At 42.3% G+C, this 16,039-nt stretch overlaps 1 protein-coding gene across 1 annotated transcript in view; it reads right to left on the reverse strand.

Annotated features, from left to right (window-relative positions):
- Positions 1-215: 215 nt before the first annotated feature.
- RSF1 (remodeling and spacing factor 1) overlaps positions 216-16,039 on the reverse strand; it is a 64,898-nt gene continuing 49,074 nt past the window's right edge. Inside the window, exons 13-15 of the mRNA XM_019524481.1 lie at positions 15,043-15,266; positions 9,730-9,921; positions 216-8,023 (exon numbers count right to left, since the gene is read on the reverse strand). Coding sequence (XP_019380026.1) covers positions 7,449-8,023; positions 9,730-9,921; positions 15,043-15,266 — 991 coding nt within the window. The 3' untranslated portion in view covers positions 216-7,448. The remainder of the gene's footprint in view (positions 8,024-9,729; positions 9,922-15,042; positions 15,267-16,039) is intronic.

The following is a 16,039-nucleotide window of genomic DNA, read 5'->3' on the forward strand; positions in this document are numbered from 1 at the left end:
CAAAGAGAAAACCTCATGGGTTGAGCTGCCATCAAAACAAATCACCAGGACTTGTTACCGATTCATCCTCTAGCCAGATTAATGTTACTTTCCCAGGCTGGCATGGCTTGCACCAGCCATTTCCAGTCGCCTCCGTCCAAGTTCTGTCTGGTTCTTTAGCTGCTGTAATCATTAAAAATCAACGTGCTTCTCAGACGCACAGTATACTTTGTACATTGAGTTATTTAAATGTTTTTATTATGACAATTTACATGTCATATTTATATGAAAGAAATGACAGTAGATATTATAACAAAAACATTATGAAAGAAAAAGTTACACAATTAGGCCTACAAGCTATAAAATGGCTTCAGGCCCAGCTTATACACAAAGAGTTCTGACCAGACTGTAGTGAGAGACAACATTGAACATTTCATTAACAAAAATATTGGCACCAGCCTTAACATTTTTTTTTTTTACTTAATTTACAAGGAATACAGTATTTAAACAGTTGTGTACTGCAAATCTAAAAACGGGAGCTGTTATTAAACTGCAGTTAACCCTTTGAGCACTGAGGCTGCCATGACTTCCATTTTAAAAAGTGTTGAACGCATCATGTGTTCCATGCATGTGAGATCAGCAGTGGGGAAAAAAAAAACAAACAGCGAAAGCACCACCCATCCGATGTGCAACAAGAATCCAGTTTTTCAGCACACTTCCTCATCCACACACTCAGTGCATGACCCTCAGTCCTCCCCCCTCAACATTTTAGCAAGTCATGATTTCAGAGAGATTAAAAAAAATCATCATCATAAAGGTTCAGGACTCAAGCAAGGCAAGAGCTAAATTCTACGAAGAGCTAAATTTTGGGGACTTTTACCATGTTACCTTTGAAAAGAAAGAAAATAAGATTGAGGGCATATGTGAATGTGAACTTGTAAGGAATTGTAAGATTTCTCTGCAAACATATAAACAGCACGCAGGCCTAAGACCAAAACCTGTATTTCATGTAAGCGCATTTTAAATTTTCAGAGGCCTTATTGGGCTGTTTTGACCTGGTTCTCGCTCAGTATCGGGTAATAGCCATTCTGCTAGCAAGTAATCTGTTCTATACTTGCTGGGATAGAGCATACAGACACAAACATCAGGTATAACACACAGGATCTGTGTCTCTCTGAGAGCAATCATACAACAAAACAGGGACATTAAACTTTATGAATCAGGCAAATACCATAGGAGAGCTGCTACATGCATCTTTTAAAGGAGGGCTGTGAAACACTGGTGAATTGCATTGGCATTTACAGAAATCATATTCATATTAAGGGGTTTTATTTTTGGGGGGGGGGGAAGTACCATTTCAATTAACAGAGTATAAGAATAAGATACTGTACAAGATTTAAGAGTCCATGTCATGAATATGAAATAGAAAACAAATGAAGGCATATAGATTTATGATCTGACTTCCTTTCCTACCACACTACCTTGAGTAGTAGATTAGTATCTATTCAGGACCTTACATTGCTATAGCTAATACATGGTGCACTGCTACTAGGCCTATTACATGGTTTAGTAGAACGGCTTTATGCCTGTTGAACCACTTAAGTTATGCTCCAACAGACTAACCTACATATCACTGATCAGTTCACCTGCTTGGGTTGTAACACAAGCAATAAAGATCAGAGCAACAGTGTCACCTCCATCAGATTGCCTCAAAGCCAAACACTGTTACAGTATTTTATGTACTGATCCAAAATGTCCCCATCACTGCAAGACATACCTGTCCCCTCCACTTCCAGAAGTTTTTATGCAGCCTGAGGATAAAGGTGAAGTGAAGAGGGTCTTGGGATCATCTTCAACTGACACCACTGATTTGAAGCCTGGTCAGTTTTGAGGGGTGCCTCAGTGGTTTCAGGTACGACTACGTGTGTTTGAGTCCTCTCCTGCCACACTGTGCTTTTGCAATCATGTTTCTCTCTTGCATCTGCTCACCCCCACTCCTCAATGCTCTTTCAGGGATCCACTTACACGGGGAAAGTGACTCTGTCTATGCTTGGGGAACCACAGAGATTGATTATACACAAAGTGCTCTCCAGTGCACAAAGTAAACTGAAAAAAACCCAGCAACAGCAGTTCCCATCAGTAACCTTTGTGGGGGCCTGTAGCAATAGCAGGTACATTTGCAGAACCCGAGTGCCTACACTAAGTACATGGCCTCTTTGACTGCATTGCTTTGGCCCCCACTACAAAATGGTAATGAGAAACCCGAGTGTTCATACATTTTTTAGCTGTATTTATGTCTCGAACCTCTCATGTGTTCATTTGTACATACTCATCATCTACTTTAGAGGGGTCTATTTCTTCCTTCAGAAGCTGTACATGAGTTTTAAATGTCATTCTAAGCAATATAAATCTCTCGCAATGTACAAAATAAGTTAAATTACTCTGCAGTGTCGGGGCAATTATTTCAACTCCCAGGCAAACTTGGTTTCTGCTGTTTGGACTTCTCTCATTCAAACAGGCAGTTCTGCTAGACTAAGAGCTTAACAAGCAACTTGTTTTCAAAAGTGACTAGTGCTTCTCAGTGGGCACGTCTACACGTGCATTAATGCACCATGGTTACTGCGCATTCAGTTTAATAACAGGTACCAAATAAATGCCCAGTAACCAGTGCTACTGCACAGTAGCACCAGCGCACACACCTTTTAAGTGATGTTGATGTGTGGTAGACTAATTCTACTGTGCATTAGCACAACTGCACAGCTTTTGCCGTGACACGCTAATGCGCAGCAGAATTAATCTACTGTGCATTTAGCATCTCGTGTAGACGCACCCAGTGTCTCCTATCCTGGGTGTCCAGTGTGAGGCTCCTTGGAGGGGTCCAATCTCCAGCAAGAGGTGCTCTGCCATTTCTGAAGTCAACTGCCTTTATGTATCTCGGATCAAATACCCAGAACTGGAGGCATCCAAAATCATTAGTCATTTTTGAAAAATTAGTTCCATACATACGACCAAAGTGAGCTCAATGAACATTAAGGCTTCTCTCTGATAACTTCTCCTTTCCTGGCTTCCATGACTTAAGAACCACATCCCACAGCCTCACTTAAGAGAAGGGTGCAAGTCACAAGGTAAGATCAGCACCAAGCATCTCCTGGATTGTACCAAGAAACTTGAGTGCGAGGCCATACACCTTTATGCCAATGAATATCTTGATAACTTCCCCAGGGGCAAGGGACTGGGCTCCTCCACATGAATTACTGGGGCTCACCCCACCAATTTTTTCAATGGAGGTTTGTTGCTGCTAGAAGGAGGTAAGGTTTTATTTTGATATATTCATTTAAAAGGTTTTATCAACACAATGAACTGGACGTATTCCAATAGAGAAACATTGCTAGGACACCCGTTGCATCTTACACATCAATAACACACATCTGTGAACAATTATTTTGGGCCATGCTTTCCTGTTCAAGAGCATTCAAGGCCAAGTGGGAAGTGCCTGAAGACAGAGTTCTAGAATGGCTCTGGATAGTAATGTATTTCAAATGATAAATATTAAGATAAATCATAAATATTGTACCACAACCATGCAAAGGTTATGGGGAGAGGGTTTTGCCCCTTTTATGAACATCTATGTTGCCTTGACATTCTTTGAATAACAAGGTGTCCCTGTGAGGAGTTCAGATATAGGAAATGGAAAAAGAGAAGCCAAGCTAAACAGATCAAATTAGCAAAAAAGCAACTGAGGCACCTTAAGGAAGCTTTAAAGAAGGTGATATACCTGATAAACACATGATTCAGAAAAAAAAAATCCCTGTTCTTATGTGCCATCAGAACAGAGCAAGCTTTGGATGCAGGATCAGGAAGGCATGTTTGTGTTGGCATGTGATTTAATGGCTGCAGCTCTGATCGCACTATCAGATGCTCCAAGAGTTAAACTGTTTAGCATTGATCTTCCTATAGTCATCATTGAACCAAGAGATGCCACCTGCCTCTAAATTTGTATTTTTTAACAGACAAGTCTTATATTATGGGTTTGGTTAGTTTATTGCATCACATCCATTTAGCATGAAGTGAAGCCACAGTGCACTTAAGTCCTCAATGCCCATACCGGCTGTTTGCAAGCCAGCCCATACCAGTCTCTCATCCTTGTGATATGGATTAAAAATAGCCACCCCCACCCCCTTAATTTATAGTCCACCCCCCCCAATCCCACTTAAAACCCAAATTGCACTTTAAAATCAACTAACTTACCACTCAGTTCTGCTCTAAAACAGTGTTCAATTAAAAACAAATGCCGTATGCCAGCTGTTAGTAACAACCTGATGCATGCCAGTTTGTGCAATAATTTGCTTACATATAGGACTCATGTCCGCTGATTTCTTTTCTATTTAGCTGGCTGGTTAAAAACCCCAAGGCCAGTTTCCATGTTGATTCTCAAGCTGTTTGATCTTGCGATTCTTAAACTGAAGTGAAGGGGAGCAATCATTGTGGAGCAATCCAAAGGCACTGCTCTTCAGTCCTGACTGATTACAGTAGGACATGATCTGGTGTGGCTATCTGTACAATGCACCATTATTCCAGTCTGTGCTCATGGGGACTGCAGACTTCCAACAGGGATGTTATATACTTCCCATTAAACAGAACATCTTCAAAACAGAAGAGGGAAAATTCAGGCCCCCTCTTTAAGCCAAATTCTGCAGGATTTAATTGGACAAGATTCCCACTGCTATGCAAGGGAGCCCTAGAAACCTTCAAATCAACCAGAAAGGCTGGTTTATAAAGGGGCTGCATGAGCAATCAGACTCGAGAACAGTATTACAGTCTGCACGCACTGTCTCCTGCTGTACAGCTGAGGCATTAGTACCAACTGTCCTTTTTGACATCTTTTTGCTTTCACACCACTCCCACGAGTAAGAGCCAGCATCCAATTTTCTTCCTAGGTACTGTATCCAATCCTTCCACCTCTTCTGCATTTTTACTACATTTAAAGGACTTGCCCACTAAATAGCTGAAAGTCAGCGTGAACTCTGCAAACAAGAATGTTTGCTACTGCACTGATCGGATGTCAAAAGGCAAAGTCAAGCAATGAATGGGTTATGGCACTGCCCAAACAACTGAAAAATCATGGCCGCGCAGAATGCTGCTACACGTGAATTAGCCAGTTTGCGCTGCAAATAGCAAAAATGCTCAGCAATAACTAAAATTGGAGAAAGGAAGCCAGCGGTCTGGCTTGTTTTAAAATGCATGGATGTTAGAAATGTAGACGTGCTACGTTTATGCATCATCTAAGCAAAGGGAAAAAACCCATACAGTAGCTTAAAATGCTACGTAAGCTTTAAGAACACTTTCTAAACTTCTGTGGCTTTTCACTACCCTGTTTTTTAACATCTGATAATGAAATGCATTAACCTGTTAGCAAGTTGATAAGATGGGAAAAATCACTGTGTTTAATTCAAATCGAACAAACTCATTAAGAAACTGAATTCTTTTTTTTTTTTTTTTTAAGGTCTGAAACCTGGCTTAGCACAGCAAATAATGATTCGGTCCAAACCTTTTTTGCAACGCTGATGATTCTAGTTTTATAGAGGGATAAATGCACTGCTTGATTTCAAATGGATAATATGAATGGAGTGGGTCCTACAGAACTCGCATGGAAAAGGAGGGAAACAAAAACAGCAACAAAAACAAGACTTTCAAGGCGAGAAGGTAGGTTTTTTTGGATCTAAGTTTTCTAGAGAGGTATTTTGTAAAGGCCTAATGCCAGTTTTATTACAATAAAACAGAAGTGCTTAACTACTGGCTGACTAGGAAATACAATATTATGTTGGGGAGCTGGGTGGGGCAGGGAAGGAGAACTCACTCCTTGGTGCCAGCAGCAAATTTGGTGCATCCATTGCCGGCAATGGACATAACACCAGACAAAAATTCCAAATCTCAGAGCAAAAGGATTAACAGATGTGACCTCATTGGATTTCAATGTTTGGCAGATGGGTTTGAGCCGTCTCTGTGCTGCAACACGTACAAGCACCGCAGCCTGCATCTTATTGTAGAGTGAAGAGAAAACCAATTTTTACCCCAAACAACCTGCACCTCTGCTGTTCATTATGTGCTGCGTAAGCTGTCCAGGTTTTTTAAAGTCTCTACACTTGAATACAAGCACGTCACTGCACGTCCACTCCAAAGCTGATCGGCCCTTGGAATTAAGTGTCTTCTCCCAGAAATACTGCCTTCTTGAAATCAGTTGGTCACGTGACAATTATTAAAATGTATATTAAGAAAATTCTAATGGCCAAAGGCCAACACTACATTCAAAACCTGCTAATACATCCAGGCAGATAAGTAAATCAAAACAAACACACGCACGCACCCAAAACAGAAAACCTCCAAAAGGAAAACTGCTCCATTTGTTTACTTCAATTTGAAGTAGATATTTAGGACATGAATGGACCAGTCAAGGTTTATTTGAAAATCCCCCCATCATCAGATGTGTCGTAATCCCGTGGTCAATGCAGTACGTACAAACATATTCCATTCCAAATACTTTGGACAGATAAAACGCAAAAGGCCAGGCAGTTACTTGTTCTGTTGCCTGCAAAAGCGCACAGCACCCCTATGAAGCTATTCCCTTTACAGACAAACATCCCTTTGATATTTCCTTCCATCAGACACCGTATGTGACAAGCCATCTAATGGACTATGCGTGGAAAAGCTTTGTAAATGCATTGCTAGCACGTTTCGACTGTCAAAACTTCATTACAGTACACTTTACTGTACAAACACTTTAAAGGATGTTTATTAGGAAACTGCAAGTCATAATGGATACTAGAGTTCGTGTTCATGGTACTTTCTTGGCCTCTAACTGTGGTTGCCTCCGGTATTAAATCAAACTGCTTTCATGAAGGTGATTTACTAAAATGAGCTATGGTATGTTAATTTACAACTCACAAGATGAACAGTACAGATGTTAATGTTGAACCTGTCTGTTAAATTGTAATCTAAGTTGTGAACATTTAAATAGAATATATATCTCATATGAAAAAGCTAAAGCACAAGTGCTTCCAGGACCCCTCCCTCCCCGCTAGCCCCGCCCCATTACACTTTGGGCCCTGATGGGTTTGGAATGCTTTCTTAGGCCACCCATTGCCACAAATTTGTATGCCCTCAGGAAATATAAAGTCAAAAATATACAAATCTCTTGCTGCTGTGAGGTTTTGGTGAATGAAATTACCCAGGACCATGGACTTGGAAGGAGAGGAGAAAAAAAAAAAAATCGAGAGGGAATTTACAGCAATTTATCTTCAAAGTTCAAAACTGGTCACTTCACAGAAAGACTGCAGGACTGGTGAAATTCTTGCTTCTAAAAAGTGATACTGTAGTGGAGAGTTTTCTAGGAAAAATAAAACAGCTTTTAACAACTGGCCCGCTGGTATGAGCTACCGTGGAATAAATTAGCACAAAAATGGAAGAAAGTCTTATAACTGTTCACTGTTACAGACATAATCAACCAGGTCAGTCACTCTCAAAAGTTCATCTTCCTCTTCCTCTGGACCTACTGCCTCCTGCCCACTCCCTGTCCCATTGGGTGCCAGGCTAGCATTGGCTGTGCTGTCCTTGGGGGCTTGGGTCTTCTCACCTGGTTTGCCAATCAAGTTCTCAATTGTTTTACCTGGGCTTTGTCCATTGGTGGAAGGCAAATCCACTAGGCTGTAGTCCAACGGGCTTTCTACTTTTCCTACATTATCAAAGTCATCTTCATCGTCACTCTCTATCCGGTAGGAGGGCTTCTTGATGCTGTCGTGAGGAGCATGTGGCACCGATAGCTTATGAGCAGGAGCAGGCTTTTCCACGTCATTGTTAGCACTGTCGCAATTATCTTCATCATCCGTCTCGATTCGATTCAGCCGCTTGCGGACAGGTCTCCCCTCCTCTTGCTCATCCCCTTCCTCATCTTCCGAGTATTCATCTGTACTCCGGCTGCGCTTTCGGATTGACCGCTTGGATTTCTTTGCTGGTTCATCATCTTCAGAGTTCTTGGACAGGTAGCTCTCTGGAACAAGTAGCAGACTTAAAGCCATTAGCAAATCTGAGGGTAGGCAACACAGTTACAATTGCGCTTTTTATTTCCCCCTTCACTCCTCCCTTCATTCTGTGCTGGGAGGTTTGCTCTTGGATGAAAGCAAGGGCTTTTCCCTGAATAGGGAGAGCCTGGCTTTATCCTTTCAACATTTCTAGCTTCTGATGGCCTGGATAAGAAGAGTTAGGATAGAAAATCAAACACTACTGGGCCATCATCAGCGAAAAGCATGCTCGCTTCCAGGAAGTGTAACACAGGTCCAAGTAGCCTCTGGTTTATTTGAATAGTCTTTCCTATGGTTCCATAAGAAATTTTGCAGGTAATAATATTTCCAGTGACACTTTTACACACACCATGCATTGACATGCTTTGAGGAAATAGCAACTGTTCTTTTGTGATGAAAAGCTAGTACCATCAATTTCTTATAAAGCAAGTTTTCATACAAAATAGGTATCACTTAGGCACTAGCAAATCAAAAGTCTAGACTTCAAAGGGCTGAAGTCAATCATACTACTGAGCTCATTCTTACCAAGCGACATCTCTACATCCCATGTGGGGAAAAGGACTAAAAATTATTTTGTGGGACTGAGTTTATCAAATACTATAATGCTTCCAGGAATAACCACTAGTTATGGATGCCCAACTGGCCACAAATCACCTGGTTTACAGAAGAGCTGAGTATCCACAGCAGTCAATTTATTCAGCCAACAGTGTTCAGCACCTGTGAAAGTCAGACCCAAGGTGCCTCACAAGTTGGGTACCCATGAGGAAAGGCACTGAATATTAGCGGCCACTTTTGAAAGCTCTGGCCTTACACTAATACACAGACCACTCACAGATATCATGTTGACTACTACTGAGGCACCGCATCCTCTGTGACAGAATGCAACAACTATTTATCTGTGCTAAGCAGCACGCCAGCAGTTTAAAATGGGATACAAGGAAAGTTTTAATTACAACTACAAGGGGAATGCAGGGCGGCAGAACACAGATACCAAGTTGAATACTACCAGCACTCCAGAAATAACACCAGGATTAAAACCATTATTCTCACCAGCGAAATATTTAATGACTACAAGGGACAGGTCTTTGTGATTTTGCAACCGAATAATAACAAATGCTCCTTTCTTCCAAAACAGTCACCTATCCTATTGCAGAATCCCAACATTCCTGACCAAGTGAAGCAATTTTCTACTAGGGAGTCAGGAGTAATAGAGATTTTGATAAGTACATGTCATAAGGCATTGGTATATATTTACAGATGGCTTCAACAGAATCTATTAGCTCAAGGGTTGGCAATCCCCAGCACAGGTGCCAAAGAGTGGTATGCGAAGGTATTTTATTTGGCAAACGTGCCTTGAGGCAGACGACGGGGAAGGGGCTGGGGCTGTGCTGTCACAACAAGGATCGGGCCCCTTGCGGCTCCCCCGCTGTCTCCTCCTGGCATGCCAACATCTTGCAAGTCGTGGTTGTGGGTGTTTTGGCACTCTGCCCAAAAACATTGCCGACCCCGGTATTAGCTGTTTGGAAATGTCAAGGAGCTCAGGAAAGAATCTCTGTATGCCTCTGACTAACAGCACCCAACACAGCAGGGCCTTGCATTTGTTACACCCCACATTTTTCTGCTTAGGTAAATGGTCACATCTTTGTCTCTTCAGAGGGTGGAGTGTCCCTCTTACCTTCACTGTCCGAAGTAGAAAGCCTTCGTTTATGAACTCGTCTTAACTCCTTTCCATATCGGACACTTTTCTGTGAGCCATCGCTTTCTGAATCCTCCTTATAGTTCACTTGTCTCTTCTGATTCCTCCTGGATCTTCTCCGCCTAGTTTCCAGGTAATCATCATCACTGTAGTCTGTATAATCACCGCTGTCTGTAAGGAAGGAAACAACCATGTGCAGTATTCCATTAAAATGAACACACACAGACCCAAACTAGGTGCATGCCACTTAACACAAGATTCAGATTTACCCTAACAGAATGGAGCACTCTTCAGGCACAGGAAGATCTTGACCACCACACCTAAAATGGGATGGTCATTATGATGACCTCTTCCAGGCCCATACTATTCCACTGGCCACCCATTCACTTCTAGCTCAAAACTGCCCTGTTTCGAAAATCCACTGTGGATTTGCTCCAGTCACTCATGGAAGCCTCTCTTTCCACTCCTCTAGCTCTGGTTTCCTTTTGAATTTGTTCATATAATCTCACCCCTACTGATGCAAATGATGCCCTCTCATGCAAGTAGTCTCAGCTGGCAGGATCTGAGTCAATGGCACATGCTCCTTTCAATTTTCACTGGACAATACTTCTCCCCCTGACACCCCCACTATTTTAATTTAATTATTCAAGCCATTTGAACTGAACTGTAGGCAAGTGCCAACTTCAGAACATTTTATCTGTAACAGTGAGATCTACCACACAGGTGTGGAAATGAACCTGAATGTATGACTGAAGAACCAGAGGAGAGACTTCAGAAAAAGCAACCCATTGCCACTTCCAGTTCTCCCAGCGTGAGACTCCAGACACTCAGCACCCTGCTGGGGGTGCATTAGTCACCTTTTGCAACAACTGAAAACAGCCAGAGGATCTGAATTAAATGTAGAGCTTTTTTCTTTTAGCTGTCTCAAAATCATTACCCAAGAGCATAGTACTGACTTTCTGGACCTAGCACAAGTTGCTATATTGTGTTATTGGCTGAAGTGCCTTACAAATTAAAAAGGTCCCCCTCTCCCTTCAAACATATTAAGAGGGCTCAATTAGAAGCCCCAGATACTTGGGAAATCAAAGCAAGACAGCTCTCAGTGCTGGTAATTTCCTTAATCCCAGTGTAAAGCACGACAAGGACTCATGAAAAGAACAGATGAAGAGGGCCACTGCCCAGGAAGGGATATTCTGTCTTGTGAAAAGAACAGGACCAACACCCGAAAAGAAGTCAGAAGTTAAAAGAAGTTATTTGTCCACAAAACAGATGCACACTGGGTAGCAGTAGCATATGCCTTCCCAACATCATGTTGCCACTGAGAGATCAGATATGAGACCTGAGATGAAAAGAGACTTTAATACCCATGGAACCTCAGTCCCAGACTTCTCTGCTGCCTGTCAAAAAGGGCGCTCACTGGGGGCTGCGACAGAGTGGTGATTTTTGTCACGGAAAAACCAATACTAATTGTTCCCAAGCTTTTAGCAGCATTAAGATGCTGATTAGCAAGGATTCCATATTCTTTAAGCATCCGTATCGGTTGTTCACATATTTCCATGAATCACAAGTTACTACTGCTGCATATCACTTCAGAGCAAGCAGAATAGGGAGAAAACTTGAAAGGAACAATTACTGTAAGCTTTTATACCTTTCTTATTTTGCCTACCTGTTACAATCCTTTTTGGAAGTAAGTACTTCGGCTATAACTTATGTCAGTCTGCACTACATTTGATGTTAAAAGAATGGATAAGAACAGTTGAAAGGACATTCGCTGACATGTGATGAGTGAATTCTGCACAGTACCAAGTGCTCTTAGCTTGCAATGAAGGTTTAAGGCACATAGCACTTTGCATGCCTGTGCCCAAAATGAAGCAGTGCTACAGAATCAGCTTTCCAAAGACATGCTACTGCCTCAAGAAATCTATGAAAATGCATTTTTTAGATAAATAAATCCGTTATATTTTCTATTTTGATTCCTCCTTTATTAGCAGGCCCAATTTTACACAAGATAAAAATCTTCTACCCGTCACTCATTCATTTTCACTGCTTATATCTCTGGACAAAAATCATTTTCATGCACCCGATGGTATTTCACAGGCAGAGGATGGATTGTGGTTGGGGAACAGTGTTGTAAGACAAGCTGCAAAGCAACAGAGGTGCTATTGACATACAAATGTTCCTAGTCCTTAAAGATCAAAAGAAAAACATAGCTGGCCCAAGACTGTAAAGCCAAAAGGGATCTCTATCATTACTGCTTTGTCTTGATTTTGACCACAGAGGTGGCAACGTTTTGGAGTGGAGGCTGTTTTAATGGAGCTTTGCTCCAAGTGTGGCTGCATCACTGTCACTGCAGCTACCATCACCAGTCCCCCCACAGTAGCGCTGCCACAGCTTCTCCCCACTGCCGAAAGGCTGCCAAAGCCTCCCAGCTCCATGGGGCAGATACAATAGCTCCGCTGGCCAAATCTGGCTCATGGGTCCAGTTGACATCCCTTGCTAGAGGCATAAGAACGAACATAGGAACATAATAAGCGCCATACCGAGTCAGGCTGGTGGACCACTTCGCTCACAATCCTTCTCTAACAATGGGAGGAATGAATGCTTTGGAGGGAAAGCACATGAAGAGGGTATATCTAGCCTTCGCATCCACCATCATTGGTTTAAAGATGCCAGAGAATGCGTCTCTGACTTACAAGCTATTCACAACCAAAAGATCCACAAATCTGCCTAGTCCTTTTTTGAACCAGTCTATGTAGTCAACCTCTACCACCTCCTGTGGCAACAAACTGCACAAGTTAACCATGCGCTGCATAAAAATGTACTTTCTCCTGTTAGTGTTGAACCTGTCTCCTTCTAACTTCTGTGGATGCCCCCCTCCAATACTCTAGTTCCAGTATTCTAGGACTTGATGAGTAACGGCCCCTTGTTACAGCCCCCTTCATGATTTTACAGACCTTTACCATATTTCTCCTCAGCTTTCTTCTTCCAAACTGAAGAGTCCTAGCCTTTTCAGTCTCACTTGGTATGGCAACTGCTCTATACCCAATCATTTTGGTTGCCCTTCTCTGCACCTTTCCTAATTCTACCACATCCTTTTTGAGATGCAGAGACCAGAACTGCACACAGTGGGTATGCATGCAAACTGTGCTGGAGTAAACTAATCCAGGCATTGTGTCTGAACATGCACCCAACGACAGGAGCAAATTGAGTTCGGATGGAACAGTTAAGGATCAGCAACAGGTAGGAGCCTGGCCCCCTGCTGGCTTGGCTTACTGGGCACAATTTCCACCCACATCACTGTCTACACATTCATTTAATCACAGTTATTTACTCCAGTGTAGGATAGTACATATGTCTGACAGGACTATCCTACGCCAGACTGAATTAGCCTACCACGCCCTAATTGCAGCCCATGTGTAGACAGTGACACTTTACCATGGAGCAAATTAGTTATTCCACAGTAAAGTGCATGTGTAGATATGCCCAGTACCTAAGATGTGGGCACATCATGGATCTGTATAATGGCAGAATGATATTCTCCGTCTGTTCTCAATTCCCTTCTTAATGATGCCCAGCACTTCATTGGCTTTTTTGGTCACTGCTGCACACTGAGCTGATTAGCAAACTATCCACAGTGATGCCAAGGTCTCTTTTCTGAGTCATAAGAACTAATTCAGGGCCTAGAGTTATATATCTATAGTTGAGGTGATTTTTTCCCATGTGCATTACCTTGTATTTGTCAATACTGAAGTTTATCTACCATCCTTTTGCCCCTTCACTTAGCTTGGTGAGATCTGTCTGCAGTACCTTTCCACCAGCTTGGGCTTTGACTACTAGGAATAATTTAGTATCACTTGCAAACTTGAAGTTTTCATTATGCCCCCCCACACACATTTCAAAATCACTGATGAAAATGATGAACAAAACTGGGTCCCGAACTGAATCTCAGCAGAGCTCCACTTCTGACCTTCTTCCATCCTGAAAAGTGACCATTTAGCCCTACCCTTTGCTTCCTATCTTTTAACCAGCTCTCAATCCAGAAAAGAACCTTCCCTCCAATCCCATGGCAGTTCATTTTTTTTTAAACCTTTGGTGAAGGACTTGTTGAAAGTTTTTTGAAAATTCGGATATATTACGTCAACTGGATCCCCCTCATCCATGTGCTTGTTAACAACCTCAAAGTACTCCAGCAGATTGGTGAGGCAGGATTTCCCTTGGCAAAAAGCATGTTGACTCTTCCCCAGCAGATCATCTTTCCATGTAACTACTGATTTTATTTTTTATTCTTTATTACAGAGTCTACCAACTTGCTGGGCTTGGACATTAGCCAGACGTGTCTGTAATTCTGAGAATCACCTCTGGAGCCCTTTGTGAAAGCGGGTGTTATTCTAACAACCTGGCAGTCCTCTGGCACAGGGGCTGTGAGTAACAACAGGTTAAATATTATTGGCCGTAGTTCTACAATTTCACCTTTGAATTCCCTCAGAACTCCTGAGTGAATGCCATCTGGCCCTGGCAACTTATTAAAACAAATTTCTTCTAAGACTTCTGTTGTTACTTTAATGTGATCCAACTCTTCAGACCTAACCAACTCTTCAGACTGTAAACTATCACCCACCACTTCATGCAGCTGGAGGATTTATTCTTCTATACTAAATGAGGAATAGAGACCTTTTAAGCGGAAGACTTTCAGAGTTCTCCATGAGATACCAACAGGTCTCCAAGGAAGGAAAAGGAAATCATTTAAAAAACTGGTAGAAAAAGAGCCACGTTTTCCAAAAGAAATACCAATTTTGCCCACTCAGAAAATGAGCACTTGGAAGCAGAACAGTCAATGATACAATGGGAAACCTTAAATTCTGCATGCACTTGACTATTTTGCTCTCACAACTTGCCAATGCATTTAAAAATGAGTGTTCCTTAAGGATCTAGTACCCAAAACTCTGGGCATTAGCAGCAGACCATTCAGAGGAAGGGAAAACCTTGATGAGTGTTCCTGTATCACAGTAGGGAAACAACCATTACAGAATCTGTACCTGCGCGGCACTTTGCATATTCCAAATGCCTCACAAAGACATCAGATTAATCAAACACCTCTGTCACACAAGGCATCCTCTACTCTGCAGAAAGGAATACTAGAGCAAAGATGACATACAACTTAACCCAAGCAACATAACAATTCAATGTCAAGGCCAAGAACAGAACTCAAAAAATCTGAGGTATCCAATCCTCTGGTCAGGGCCTCTTCTCTGATATACAACATTTAACTCTGTTTAAAAGAGTTCTGCTCACCAGACTCCCTACTGATATTGTCCTCAGAATCTTCCTCCTCATCATCCTCTGAATAGTTTTTCCTGACTCTTTTTCTTCGTAACCGCCTGCTTTGTCTCATCGGCCTGGAGTGGTGCCGCTTGGGTCTGCGGGCGCAGAACTCTGAATCACTGTCATCATTCGATGGTGGGTCGTCTTCACTCTCGTCTAAGTTCTCCTCTGATACCACAAACTCATCCTGAGATCTGTTAAAAGACAAATGAGAGCCAAAAGAGAAATACTTGAAACATATTAAAATATTACAAAAGTTGACTACATATGTAATGCAGTTTATAACAGCTGTGGATGTTGTTTCCATAATACGTGTTTACACCCACTTTTATCTTAAAGAGTGCTTCACAAAAGTGAATGAATCTTCTCAACCTTAACGTGAGCTAATGAATGCTTACACCCATCCCTGACATTAAATACCACCTGTGTACTTGGAGGTGGCTTCACAGTACGTAACACTGTATAGCAGATCAGGACAGTATGGGAAAAATCCTATATCCCTTTGTGCGCCTAAATGGGCACAAGATTATTGCAAAAAAAATTTTTTTTAATTGCAAGCACTGCATGCAGCGTTTTCAGCACTTAACCACAGGTCTTTGTTCTATTACCCGCCTAGCACTGCGGAAGCCTGTGTACTCGGCAGTACCTGAGTACAAGTCTGGGAAAAGCATGAGAAGGGGGCCTCCCACGTCTGAGCTCCAACAGTTGAGTGGTTAGGACATTTCCCACAAAGCAGGAGATCTGGATTCTAGCCTCAACTCCCTTGCCCGGAGGGTGTTTGTACCTGTGTGTTTCTAAACAACTTCCAAGAAAAGTGGTGCTGGCTCCTACCCTGGGGGTCTTTAAGAGGAGGCTTGATGTACACCTTGCTGGGGTCGTTTGACCCCAGTACTCTTTCCTGCCATGGCAGGGGGTCGGACTTGATGATCTGCTCAGGTCCCTTCTGACCCTAGAAACCATGAAACTA

Source organism: Gavialis gangeticus, unplaced genomic scaffold (genome assembly GCF_001723915.1).
Source record: "Gavialis gangeticus isolate Ggan-Ray unplaced genomic scaffold, GavGan_comp1, whole genome shotgun sequence".
Lineage (NCBI taxonomy): Eukaryota > Metazoa > Chordata > Crocodylia > Gavialidae > Gavialis > Gavialis gangeticus.